A 14,696-nucleotide genomic window follows, 5' to 3' on the forward strand; every position below is an offset into this window, starting at 1 on the left:
GCCACAGGAGCAGTCCTGGGAAGGCTGTGGGCTCTCTTTCTTGGAAGTTTTTCAAAAGAAGGCTAGACAGATTTCTCAGGAACACTTTAGCTGTCCTGTCAGGACAGTAGGCAATAATAGAGTTGGTTCCTCCCGGCTCAGTGAATTGATAAGATGCTACTGCCTCTCCTCCCTACACTGCAACCCTTCAACCTGAAGACTTCCTGACATTTCAATATGAAATGGACTCACATAGATCTCGTCAAACTTGCCAAAGTCCATGGTTTTGAAGCGATCGATGGGAGGGCGGATGTACTCGCAGTATGAACTGCTCTTCACCACCTCCAGTTGCCGCACACAGGAAACATAGGCCAGACGGGACTGGATCTCTGCCATGTCAGGCACCTAGAGGGAAGGGTGGACTCACTCAAGTTGCCACAGGGGAAGTGTATACTGTGTGTGTGTGTGTGTGTGTGTGTGTGTGTGTGTGTCTGTGTGTGTGTAAAATACATCCACTTGGTACTTGCCTAGTCCCACAAACATCGAGAGCCAACCTGACACCAAGAGCATCAGAATGAGGAAGGAAAGCATGCAGTGGATATAGCATGACCAGCCTGGAGTTGGGGCATAGCACTGTAAGCAAAAGCTTACCAAAACACACACACACACACACACACACACACACACACACACACACACGGGTTGCCATGAGAATACTTTAGGACCAGCAGCAGGGACATCAGTAGTGCAGGAGTGTGGATTTAGGCTAAGTACTAGGAAGGCCTAGATAGCAGAAGAAATTGCTTAATAAAGTTGTGAAATGCCCTGCCTTGGATGATGGAAAAAGAATGTTGAGCAGGCACCTGACAGGGATGATATAAGTATAATTCTTTCAACCCAGTTCTAGTTAAATCCTAAACATTTTGGTGCATGCACAGGACAATGGTCAAGCCTGAGCCCAGTGCTGAGATTAGGAACACACTGAACATCCTGATTAAAGTTAGGTACCAAGAGAGATGGTAGTATCATTGCCTATGAAGCTCTTTTTCACAGAAGGAGTCTGAATAAAGACCAGAGAGACATGATATGCAAACGTCCAGCATATGCACAGTACTGAAACAAATATGGCTTTTGCTTAGTGCAGAGAGCACCTTAGTTAGGTCCATTTCCTCTGGACATCATCAACAAATATTTATAAGCCGCTTTTCAACTAAAGTTTCCAAAGCGGTTTATATAGAGAAAAAATAAATAAATAAATAAATAAATAAATAAATAAATAAATAAGATGGTAACATCATTATCTCCCCACAATAGGGATGAGCCCGGACCGGTCCGGAGGCCATTCTGAAGGCCTCCGAACTGGTCCGGACATGAGGGCGGTCGGGTGGTCGGGCACTGGTGTGTGGGGCTCTTTAAGGGCGGGGGAGGGTGTACTTACCCCCCCCCCCGCCGCGTTTCCACCGCCGGCGCGTTTGTTTTGTAAAGCTTTTGGAGCGGCAGGATACGTCCCTGCCGCCCCTTCCCCCAGTCGTCAGCAAAAGGCTTCAAAAAGCCTTTTGCGTGTGCGCATGTCGCACGCACACGTCACTGCGACACACGTGCACGTGACACGGAGACATGATGTGCGCACGCGCAAAAGGCTTTTTGAAGCCTTTTGCCAATGACTGGGGGAAGGGGCGGCAGGGAGGTATCCTGCCGCCCCAAAAGCTTTACAAAACGAACGCGCCGGCGGGGGAATCGTGGCGGTGGGGGGGGGGTAAGTACACCCTCCCCCGCCCTTAAAGAGCCCCCCACACCAGTGCTGGACTGCAGCTCCATGGTTCCGTGCACATCCCCACCCCACAAAACCTCTACCAGAGTTTTGTGCCATAGGACTCCACCTTTCTGCTGCCTCTTTTAAGGGAGTTAATTGACACCTCAAGTTGCAGTTCCCAGGAAATGCTGAAACCTCTACCAGAGTTTTGTGCTGTTTTGTGTCACAAACCCCAAGTTCTGAGCCACCTCTTTTTAAAAAAACAAAAAAAAGGTGAGGCTGGAATCACCACCTCTTGATATTCTGCCCGTACTTCAGCTGTTTTTCAGTCAGAACTTCCAACAGTTCCCATCTCCAAATGCTGAGGGGGAAATCCAACAGACAAGTTTTGCCTGTCATTCAGCGGTTAGAAGCAGAGCTCCAGGCATGGGAGAAGCATGATAGTTTTCATAATTGAAGTATTACTTGCTTCCACCACTCCGTGCTCTCTGTCTAACAACTGAATAACCTTAGGGATTAGCCTTCTCCCTTACTGCTTGGTTGTGTGGAAACTTGGTCTGCTGGCCAAGAGTTGAGTGGAAGAAGCACCTGGCAGTGGGGAAATCCCCCAATTGCGGTTTTCAGGACCACCCAGCCTGCATTCCCCCATCACCCTCACCACTCCAGAATAGCTCATGTGCTGGTTCTGCGTGTTCATAGTGCAAGCACAATCCTGGAACAGCAAGGATTGTGTGGGGGGAAGCAATTCTGCCTTTCCACCCAGCACTATTGAAAGTGGTCATGTGAGCAACTAAAGAAACCTTTCCTGAGGAAATTGAGTCAGTCTGGGATGTATTTGGATGTAAAATCCAACTCCATTACAAAGATGGGTGGGGGGACCCAAATGTCATCTCAAGGTTTTATGTCTGCTTTTCAACTTCTGCTCCTCATAATTTATTAATTTTTCCACAAGTTCAATAAAAAAACCTGACACACTTGTTCGGCAGGCGATTTTGAGCTTAAAAATTCCCCTTTGTAGTAATAGTCAGGCTTGAAGGACAAGGCCTCACTTAATTAGAGTAACTGCTTGGAGTGTGGCACTGTTATTTCTTCCAAATTTGGAAGAAAGCCTGGAGAATCAAATTCCTGTGGCCCAATCCAGAGTGAGGGTCAGGGTTTATTGGACAACAGCCTATATAGGGGAGGGAGGGATGTGTTAGACACCAGTTCTTCTCTGGAGGCCTCAGAGTGAGGTCTGATGCTCTTACTACTGTAAGGAAAGGAGAGACTAACAGCCTTGGGCTGAGAATCAATTGGAAGTTCCTTGCCTGAAAATAAGTAGGAAGGATAGGGTAGCATTTAACTAGACACATCAGGGAATTTATATTTGCTTAAGTGCTTGGATCTGACTGCATGGTTCTGTAGTTCCTGGGAACGAGATTTACTTCAATGGAAGCAGCGACTGTAGATGTCGCTATAGTTTTCCTTTTCATCCAATTATTAATAAAGCATTGCTGTTTGTCACTCCTTATTGGATCCTGCCCTAGTCACATGCCCTTGAAGGCCTAAGAGTGCTCAAGCCTTTCTGGTAGGGAGGGGTTTTTCACTTTACTCTCCCAGAATATTCCCTTGTGCACTATGGTGCGGCCACACCTGGAGTACTGCGTACAATTCTGGTCACCACATCTAAAAAAGGACATTGTAGAAATGGAAAAGGCGCAGAAGAGGGCAACCAAGATGATCAGGGGCCTAGAGCACCTATCTTATGAGGCAAGGCTACAACACCTAGTGAGCTATTTAGTTTAGAAAAAAAGATGGTTGTGGGGAGACATGATAGAGGTCTATAAAATCATGCATGGTGTGAAGAAAGTGGATAGAGAGAAATTCTTCTCCCTCTCACATAACACTAGAACCAGGGGTCATCCCATGAAATTGATTGCCAGAAAGTTTAAGGCAAGCAAATGGAGGTACTTTTTCATACAACACATAATCCACCTGTGGAATTCTCTGCCACAAGATGTGGTGACAGCCAACAACCTGGATGGCTTTAAGAGGGATTTGGATAACTTTATGGAGGAGAGGTCTATCAACGGCTAGTTGGAGGGCTATAGGCCACCTCCAGCCTCAAAGCCTCTGAGTACCAGTTGCAGGGGAGTAACAGCAGGAGAGAGGGCATGCCCTCAACTCCTGCCTCTAGGCTTCCAGTGGCATCTGGTGGGCCACTGTGTGAAACGGGACTAGATACTGGACTAGATGAGCCTTGGGCCTGATCCAGCAGGGCTGTACTTATGTTCCCTTAGAAAAGTGAAACTGCTCATATAGAGCAGATGGTGGCAGCCTACCAGGGGAATCCTCACAGCTAGAGGAGGAATTTTGTCCCCCCCCCCCCCATTTTTTATTGTTATATTCTTCTAGCACAAATAGTGCAAAGGGAAATCTTTGAGAAGCCACAGAAAGTGGGGTGTTTTGGGGTGTGTGTTTGTGTGTGTGTGAAATAACACAATTTTACCTCTCCACCTGTGCCTGTGAAATAAATATTCTTTCATTGAGCCTGATGTATCTTGCTCTCTTATGTGTTTGTTGTTTGTGGCACAAAACAAGCACAAAACTCTGGTAGAGATTTTGGGGGGATATTCTACCCCCACCCAACCCCAGTATTTACATGGAACCACAACTTAAGGGTGTGGTTGACTAAATGAGGCAGCACAAAACTCTGGTAGAGATTTTGTGAACAATGTTCATTTTTTTTGCATTTCAGAGGAAATGGAACTGCTTTAGTTCTCTAGCCTAGCAATTAAAAGATGTTTGACAGAACTCCCAAAATGAGTTTAACTGATCTTGGGTCACAAGTATGATGTTAAGATGCCTAATAGCCAGCTTGGGAGGATGAAAAGTCAAATTAACTGATCTTGGGTCACAAGTCAACCTTGTGACCCAATGCATCAAGAACCAAGGGGAGGAGCCAAGATGGTGACGAGACCACAACTTTATGTGTGAGCTCCTCCAGATAGATTTGATTTTTTCCTTCTAGCCTGCTGGTTTGTTTGTTTTTTAAATAAACTTTAAAATTCTTGTGTAATTTTATAATTTGCAAGGTGGCTGACTCTGAGATCTTAAAAAGGAAAAAGGGGGGGGGACTGCCCTTGGATTATAAATAATCATTGGCTGTCCTGATGTCTTGGAACTGTCCTTCTCTGCCAATAATGAGGAAGGAGTGACCAAGAAACAGCCCAAACAACCTGACTCGAACAAGCGTCCAAAGCAATCCAGAATCAACCAATATCGGACCCCAGCCGAAATTGTAAGTGCTGTGGATTTTTCTCTCTACCTCCAATAAATTCTCAGTGTTAGATGATAATTTGCTACTAGATACTTTCAGGAGGCAATAAAACATCTTGAGCATTCTCAGCCAAAGTCTCACTTGGACCCAAGTTATCTCTATACATTTGGGAAGAAACTCGACCTCCCCACAGGAGGGCTTAACTCACATAGCTGTGACCAGGGAGAATCAGAGAGTAAATGTAACTGACTCCCCTGAAGATGCCTCAATTACTATAGCCTCCTACTCACTTCCTTCATGGATTGCAGAATGGTGAAAGGGAGGGTCTTACCTTGATCTTCTCAGCCCAGGGATTCAGGCGTTTCCAGAGCAACCACCAGCCCGACAGGCTGTCTCCATAGTTGCATAGGTCAGTTTCGTCCTGGCTACCCACATCTATGGCAATGACAGTCTTGGCACCCATGTTGCGAGCAATGTCAGCTACATTGAGAGGAGACAGGCAGAGAGCTACTTCAGGGGAAGGGCTGGAAGCAACATTAATTTCTAGAAGGGTGGCCATGGACCATGGCTGAGAGAATGATGGTATCAGAGAGTTAGTGGGATGGAGAAGCATAATCACCAACACCACCAGTAAGAGAGGAGGAACTCTCTCTTCCCTGCTTCTCCTTCCCAGCTAGAATCTCACCTTGAGGAAATGGGGGAGTGAGTGGACCGTGTTCTCTTCATAGATATCAAGGCACTCCTTACAACACGGTTGAAACCATCCACCATTGTGCCATGCTACTATTACAGACACTAAAACCCTGTTTGGGAAACTTACACGATGCCACCAACTCCCTTTCTACTCATTTTTGCAGCAAGAAACAAGGTCAACTTTGTTTCCGAGGCCTCTGTGCTCTGGGTTCCTAACAGGAATTGTAACAATTCCATGAAGGAGACAGAATACAGCTGTAGTTCCTCATCCAGTCTCCCTTTTCATGTGCTGCTGGAAATTCAAATAAGCTTATATGAGACCCTCATAAGAGACCCTGGTGGAGACTTCCTTCTGGCTGATCAGGTCCATGATGATATGGTCAGTTTAGCACTTCCTTTAGCAAGACACAATCCACAAATGGTAACATCTTGCAAATTCTAATCTAAGGTTGATATGTAGGGCTTAGCTGGCTTGCACTGCACTTAGAATGAATTTATTTACATTTGCGTTGTGCAAATAATCTGGTGCATCCTGAGCTTCCATTTTTCTAAAAAGCAAATTTCTACTCTTTTATGGCACTGGGCTAATAACTGTAAAACTACTTGGGCAATGCCTGGGGAGGATCTCAGAAGCCAGAGTGTGGCTAAGAATGGCTTCCAAAAGAGAGAAGCTTTAATGCTCTTTGTACCTCCTGCATAATTATCAAAAGCAGAAAATGTGCACATAATACATAATCTATTCAAGAGCCAGAATCTGACTCTTCATGACCGAAAGCCAAGCAGAACCAATACTCTTGCAGCCTTTGGACATCATGCCAAATAAGAGGCAACCATGCCAGAGGTTTGGGTTTGTGGTCATCTGAATGCAGGGAACCTTGGTTCCGCCAGAAAATTGACCTGGAGTTACCAGCCACAAACCTGAATTGACATCCTCAGTTCCTCTTTGAATTCACCACTGAGACCTCCAATCAGAAAGCAGCGGTATGTCGTCCGAAGGCTGCCTGTGGTTGTAACTGGAGTTGAAGGTAGGAAGCTCCTCCCTCTTCCCATCTCCGATTGGCTGCCATGGCTGTCGTTCATGAGAAGGAGGAAACCTGTGCAGCCAATTACTCCCCTCTTTCAGGCTCCCATGCTGCAAATTGGGATCATTTGGGAATGTGGCGGGGAGAATGGGGGCAAACAACTATGTTCCCTGTTCCCCATTATGTGCAAAGAAGGCTTCTCTGTTGTTTCGGTTACAATGAATGACAAGATGAACATGGAGTCAGCAACAATATGCTGCAGCACAGAAGACCGATGCAGTAACAGATGCAGCAGAAAAAAGCACGGCAGCTTTGGGAGTAACAGCCCTTCTCTGCTCAGCCAGCACTGACAAGACCTTACCAGGGAGGTTGTCATTTGGGCACCAATCAGATGGATATTGAGAAATTATGAAAAGGATTCTAAAGAGCACAACAGGTATAACAAGTCTAGAAGGCTAACCACAGATATTTCCAGACAATTACATATTCCATCTTTTTTGTTTCCTACAGGCAATATTGCTGGACTTCTAAGACAAGGTAGAGACCCTAGTGGATTTTTCTACCATGATTGGTCTTCCAAATCATGGAAAATCAGTCATTTTGATTAGCATTTTTTTTTAACATGAATTTGAAAGGCAAAATATTACAGGAGGAGGAAAAGCTATAGACATATAACTATAGACAAGTGCAAGCTGCAGAGGTGTGGGTGGTGACTTATGGGTGGTGGTGGTGGTGGCGGCAGCTCAGCCTGCCTCCAACTTCCAAACCTGAGCAAACATACGCTCTTGGCAAACTTCTCTTCCTCCTTTCAGCTCATGGATTAGTTTTGCTTATCAACAAAATTAATCACCCTTTAATTTTTTTTAATGTGCTTTTCTGGCATTATACTCCTAGTTCATTAATTACAAGATTTTGCCAGTTACTGACAACTGCTCTTCCTGCTGTCTCCAAATAACTAGATTTTCTTTTCCTGTCATTGTACAGAAATCATTTGACACCCCATATTTTGGTTTCTTTCTTTAATTTGTTGTTGTTGTTCTTTTACCAGTCTTGCACAACACCATTCTTCTTGTTATCCACAAATAATAATAATGAAAATCAGACATCACCAAGACCTGGCAATGGCTTAAGAATGGCAACTTGAAGAAAGAAACAGAGGGTTTAATACTGGCTGCACAAGAACAGGCACTAAGAACAAATGCAATAAGAGCAAAAGTCAAAAAGTCAACAACAAACAGCAAGTGCCGCCTTTGTAAAGAAGCAGATGAAACAGTGGACCACCTAATCAGCTGTTGTAAAAAGATCCCACAGACTGACTACAAACAAAGACATGACAAGGTAGCAGGGATGATACACTGGAACATCTGCAAAAAATACAAGCTATCTGTAGCCAAAAATTAGTGGGACCATACAATTGAAAAAGTTGTCGAAATGAAGATGCAAAAATATTATGGGACTTCCGACTACAAACAGACAAACATCTGCCACATAATACACCAGATATAACTGTAGTTGAGAAGAAAGAAAAACAAGTTAAAATAATCGACACAGCAATACCAGGGGAAAGCAGAAAAGAAATAGAAAAAAATCACAAAATACAAAGATCTACAAATTGAAAGGCTGTGGCAGAAAAAGACCAAATTAATCCCAGTGGTAATTGGCACCCTAGGTGCAATTCCAAAACACCTTGAAGAGCACCTCAACACCATAGGGGCCACAGAAATCACCATCAGCCAATTACAAAAAGTAGCTTTACTGGGAACAGCCTATATTCTGCGACGATATCTATAACAATTGACAATAAAATTCTGGCATCCCAGGTCCTTGGGAAGGACTTGATGTCTGGATAAAACAAACCAGTCAATAACACCTGTCTGACTGTGTAAACAAGAAATAATAATAATAAAAGATTGCACATACTGACTACAAACAAAGGCATGACAAGGTAGCAGGGATGATACACTGGAACATCTGCAAAAAATACAAGCTACCTGTAGCCAAAAATTGGTGGGACCATCAAATTGAAAAAGTTGAAGAAAATGAAGATGTAAAAATATTATGGGACTTCCGACTACAAACAGACAAACATCTGCCACACAATACACCAGATATAACTGTAGTCGAGAAGAAAGAAAAACAAGTCAAAATAATCGACATAGCAATACCAGGGGATAGCAGAATAGAAGAAAAAGAAATAGAAAAAAAATCACAAAATTTAAAGATCTACAAATTGAAATTGAAAGGCTGTGGCAGAAAAAGACCAAAATAATCCCAGTGGTAATTGGCGCCCTGGGTGCAGTTCCAAAAGACCTTGAAGAGCACCTCAACACCATAGGGGTCACAGAAATCACCATCAGTCAATTACAAAAAGCAGCTTTACTGGGAACAGCCTATATTCTGCGACGATATCTATAACAATTGACAATAAAATTCAGCCATCCCAGGTCCTTGGGAAGGACTTGATGTCTGGATAAAACACACCAGTCAATAACACCTGTCTGACTGTGTAAACAAGAAATAATACTATTATTATTATTTAATTATTTATGCTGGAAAGGGCAGAACATGGTGGCTGCAGCTACTTCAAAGCATAAGAACAGCCCTGCTGGATCAGGCCCAAGGCTGATTTATGCCTCTGGGAAGCCCACAGGCAAGAGGTGAGGGCATGCCCTCTCTCCTACTGTTGCTCCTCTGCAACTGGTATTTAGAAGCATCTTGCCTCTGAGGTTGGCGGTGGCCTGTAACCCTCAGACTAGTAGCCATTGACAGAGCTGTCCTCCATAAATTTATCTAAACCCTTCTTAAAGCCATCCAGGCTTTTGACTGTCACCACATCTTTTGGCAGAGAATTCCATAGGTTAATTATGCATTGTGTGAAAAAGTACTTCCTTTTGTTGGCCCTAAATTTCTATTTCTATTATCTAAATTTCTATTGGACACTGTACCTGGGGATTATGGGAGCTGTAGTCCAAAAACAGCTGGGGGGCCCTAAGTTAAGCAGGCCTGGCCTAGTACAACACTAGTGCAATGGCATATTTGCACTTTTGCCTTCACAGCAGAACGGAGCATTGGTTCACTTACTGTGAAGGCTTCTTCTGGTTGCTGGAGTCAAGGCCATCTCAATGGGTTATCACCCTCACATGCTCCAAGGCAGGACTATGTTAATTAGCTGAAAATAGAAGCCTCTAGAGCCTGAGGGGGATGACCCCGCCCAGTTCTTACAGGTCAAGTTAGCAAATAAAGACTGACATTTTAAAACATTTAGAACAATCAACATAGAATAACATGAATGCAAATAGAATAAAAAGGTAAGTCGCGTCAGCAACCAATACTGAACCTCCCTTGCAATTAAGGTATGAACCAGTTCTTGTACTGACTAGTCAAGGAACCCAAGGGAATGATCTCCCAGGAGTAAGCCAAGAAGCACTGAACTGGGTTGGCCGAGACAGCCTTGACTCTAGCAACCAGAAGAAGCCTTCATGGTAAGTGAACCTATGCTCTATTCTCGGTTGCTGTAGTCAAGGCCATCTCGATGGGACATACCAAAGCCTGTATGTTGCAAGGGAGGGATGCACTCTTGACTACTCCAGGGGAAGCACCCCCTGTAGCATCCATCTACCAAAAGCTGCCTGGCCAGAGGTGTAAATGTCCATCTTATAATGTCGTGTGAAAGTTGACGGGTTTTTCCAGGTTGTAGCCTTGCAGATTTCCTGGACTGCCGCATTGGTCGAGAATGCGGCTGAAGTAGCTGCCGCCCTTGTAAAATGAGCTGTTATGCTTAAGGGAGGCCGAATATTTTGCGTTTCATATGCCAGGGCAATACATGCCCTTATCCATCTAGCAATAGTTTGAGAAGTCACTGCCTTGCTCATTGACCCCGGTAGAAAAGACACAGAGAGTCTGTTTTACTGAATGACGCTGATCTGGTGATATACGTTTTAAGGCACTGTCGAATGTCCAATTTGTGCCACAATTTCTCTTGAGGATGTTTCAGATGTGGACAGAAGAATGGAAGGAAAACATCTTGTTACTGATGGAATTGTGATATCACCTTAGTACGGACAAAGGGTCTGATATCAGGCAAACTGAGTTCATTGTAAATATGCAGTAGGCCTTGTGTATAGATAAAGCTCTCAGTTCCGACACACGTCTAGCTGAAGTGATAGCAATTAGGAATGCCAGTATGAGAGACAACAATCCTAACGGAATTGATTTTATGGGTTCAAATGGAATGTATTGCAGCGCCCTCAAAACAGTATTCAGATTCCAAGATGGAAAGCGGTGTGACATCGGTGGAGATAACAATGTCACTCCTCTCAGGAAAGGTCTAAGGGGGGGATGTGAGAGATTCAACCTTATAGAAATGCCAGGAATAAGGCCCACCAGTGACGCTGCCTGCCTTTTCAATGTGTTAGGTTTCAAACCTTTGTCAAGACACTCCTGCAGAAATTGCAGAAGATGATGAATTGTTGCTTGTCCTCTGAGGACTCTGTGACGTGCTAACCAATGTAAAAATGCCCTCCAGGTACATTGGTACACTCTGTTTGTGGAGGCCCTATGGGAGGCAAGGATTGTGTTGGAGACATTAGCAATAGCAATAGCAATAGCACTTACATTTATATACCACTCTATAGCCAAAGCTCTCTAAGTGGTTTACAGTGATTTAGCATATTGCCCCCAACATTCTGGGTACTCATTTTACCGACCTCGGAAGGATGGAAGGCTGAGTCAACCTTGAGCCCCTGGTCAGGATCGAACTTGTAACCTTCTGGTTACAGGGCGGCAGTTTTACCACTGCGCCACCAGCGCCACAGTGGTAAAACCACCATTATCAGGGATGACTTGATTCCTTAGGATTCACTGCTCAGTCTCCATGTGGCTAGATGTAACCAGGCCAGGTTGGAATGTCTCACTGGTTCCTGCATCAGTAGGTCCGGAATGAGTGGAAGAAACCACGGCTCTGACGTGCTGAGATGTAGTAGCTCCGCGAAGCAAGGTCTCCTTGGCCAGAAGGGAGCTACTAGTATGACCACCTCCCATAGGATCCTGATGCGCCTCAGCACGTGCGTAACTAGCAGGGTCAGAGGAAAAGCATATAGCACTCATGTTGGCCAGTGGGCTGACAGTGCGTCTGTGTTTTCCGCTGTCCTGCATGGGAACCTGGACAGGAACCTTGGTAGTTTTGTGTTTTGTGGTGTGGTGAACAGGTCAATTACTGGCCCTTCCCACCTGCGAGATAACTGGTTGAAGACGTCTGTGTTTAGAGACCATTCTCCTGGCAACAGGTCCTCTCTGCTGAGACAATCAGCCAGACAGTTCAGATCCCCCTTCATGTGATGTGCCGACAGGGAGCCCAGGTGTAGTTCCACCCATGTCATCAGAAGGCTTGCCTCCTTGTGTAAGGATCTCTATCTCATTCCCCCCTGTCTGTTCACATGGGCTTTTGCTGTTGTATTGTCGTCCTGTCCCTGTAAGATCTGTTACAGGAATATCTTGTCCATGCAAGATCTGTTGGAATTCACAGAGTGCAAGGCGGATACTGCTCTTTTGGAGCTGTCCTTTTTGGAGACGGAACAGAATAGAATAAATGCCCCTTCCCTCCTGGCTGTGAGGCACATGCTCCACTGCTCCTATGTCCATGAGATGCTGGATTGCCTTCTTTAACTCTGAGTGCTTGAAAATGGAGTGGGAGAATGGGGTTGGAAGGAATCTGTGGGGAGGAGGACCATTCAGTTCTATTCTGTATCCCTCTTGTATTAGATTTAGGACCCACCTGTCCATTGTGGACTGCTCCCAGGCATGGAAGTAGCCCTACAGGCAGCCCCCCAGATCTGTCAGTTCTGAGTCATGGCTGTTGCTTTGACAGTTTTGACTGATTGAAAGCTTTTCTGTTGTTCCCCATATTCCTTGTTGGGCATCGCTGACGATTCCATGCCCCTTGCTGTGGTCTGAAGTCCCTGTCTCGGCCCCTGAAAGGGGGCCGAAAGGAATGAAAGGGCTGTAAAGGGTTGACAGAGTGCCGCTTCTGCAATTCCTGAGGGCCACTAGTGGTTTTTGCGCCCTTTTTGTCATGGCTGCCATTTTGGGAAAGCTGCAGCTTTGAACTGCTAGCCACTGCCATTGTGGCCTTCTCCGTCCAAGCTCTTAATTCCGTCTGAGTTGGGGCGGGTTTGCGAGTGGGCCACAGCTCCTTAGCAGGGAGATCAGCTGCAAAGCTCCTGGCTGGTGTTCTGGAGGACTCCCGGTGTCTGGTCCTCCCCTCCTTGCCACTGTACTACGAGTTTCGCAGCCCAAGGACAGGAGACTCACAGCGGCAGTACTCTGAGTTGCACCGGGCAGCTCTGAGGCGGCCGGCAAGGACGTGCTCAGTAACAGAGTTCCTGGGGCTCTCAAATTATGGGGAGCATTACCCCCAGCCCTCCCAGTTGGTAAGCAGATGTTTTTAAGCATACCTGCGTGCTCCATACAGAAGAAAGAAGAAGGGAGGGGGGGGTTCGGAGCAAGGGGAGGAAAATATATGGGAAGGATGTTAGATGAATAGAAGTAGGATAGGTAATGGCAAAAATTGTGAAGGTAAGGAATAAGGCTAATAATAGCAGACGATAGAGATAGAGATAGAGGCGAATGGAAAATGTCTGCCTGGAGCAACGCAGGACTGTAAGAACTGGGCGGGGTCATCCCCCTCAGGCTCTAGAGGCTTCTATTTTCAGCTAATTAACATAGTCCTGCCTTGGAGCACATGAGGGGGATAACCATCGAGATGGCCTTGACTACAGCAACTGAGAACCACCACCACACCACCCAGCAAAATGCAGTGGTAATTTTAGCCATTGTTAAATAGCCAGAGCTGTCAGCCTATATCCAATGCCTTCTCTGCTATTCTTCATCCCAGCACCTGTGTCACTGCAAAAAAAAAAGGTTAGCTGTGTGATGGGTAATCACAAGCAACTCAAGCATTCCTTGATAGTAATAGATGTTCTTTGATGATGGGGCTGTCTTTGGGCTTCTTGCATTGGCAAAAATGGGCTCAAAGTAGAACTCCTGCCATGCAGATTGCACAGCCTGCAAGAATCGTGCTCTCATGCCACCTACAGCATGGAGTTAGAGAGAGAAGCAGGAGACCAATGGGAAAGGAAGCTGCAGGCAGGCGTGAACCTGCCAGACAGAGCACAGGATTCACATCCCTGAAACATCACAATGCAATGCATTCTCCTTTTTCTTAAGACTGCTTCAGGAAGGGCATGGGTTTGGCTTCTCGGTGTGACATGATGCTCCCAAACTCTTGCTTTGGGGGTGTGGAATCAGATGCTTAAGTCCCAGGCAGTGCCCCAATGGAGCAGCAACAGTGCATTTTTACTAGGACACATTCCCCTTGTGAGAGAGGCAAGCAGAGAGGCTCTTTCAGACAGAGGAGACATGGGAAACTCAGCCTAATCACCCACATCAGACCCAAAGCCATCCAAATAAGCCCAAAGAAACTGACGCATGTTTATTTCCACAGGTAAGGGGAGGAGAAGATATAGGGGCAGAGCCATCATAGAACAAATGGATTCAAAGAACCTGGGCTGTCGTGCTCAGGGGCCGTGCCCCGTGCCCCAGTCACACCCCCTGTGTCTGATGTCAGACCCAGGGGGTGTGGCTGGGGGCCCCACTGGCAGTGGGCTGAATTGTGGCTGCCTCTGGCCTCCCTACGCCACTGGGACGGTATTTCCCCCAAATCCCATTCCCTATTCTTCCACAGGCTGCTAGTTGGGTACTCACACCTGAAGATAAGGCAGGTTTAAGGTATAAGAGGAAAGGTTTAAGGAGGAAAGCTGGTCTTGTGGTAGCAAGCATGAATTGTCCCCTTTGTTAAGCAGGGTCTGCCCTGGTTTGCATTTGAACAGGAGACTACATGTGATCCCAGTAAGGCATTCCTCTTATGGAATGGGGCCACTTTGGGAAGAGCACCTGCATGCAGAAGGTTCCAGGTTCCCTCCCTGGCATCTCC

The 14,696-nt window shown here is 45.8% G+C and overlaps 1 protein-coding gene across 15 annotated transcripts in view; it reads right to left on the bottom strand.

Moving 5' to 3' along the window:
- Positions 1–14,696, bottom strand: part of PNPLA6 (patatin like phospholipase domain containing 6) — a 118,497-nt gene that overhangs the window by 13,705 nt on the left and 90,096 nt on the right. For all 15 annotated transcript variants that reach the window (XM_053298806.1, XM_053298803.1, XM_053298802.1 and 12 more), the window contains 2 exons: positions 5,323–5,471; positions 232–384 (listed from right to left, as the gene is read on the bottom strand). In XM_053298806.1, coding sequence (XP_053154781.1) covers positions 232–384; positions 5,323–5,471 — 302 coding nt within the window. The remainder of the gene's footprint in view (positions 1–231; positions 385–5,322; positions 5,472–14,696) is intronic.

Source organism: Hemicordylus capensis, chromosome 2, assembly GCF_027244095.1.
Source record: "Hemicordylus capensis ecotype Gifberg chromosome 2, rHemCap1.1.pri, whole genome shotgun sequence".
Taxonomy (NCBI): domain Eukaryota; kingdom Metazoa; phylum Chordata; class Lepidosauria; order Squamata; family Cordylidae; genus Hemicordylus; species Hemicordylus capensis.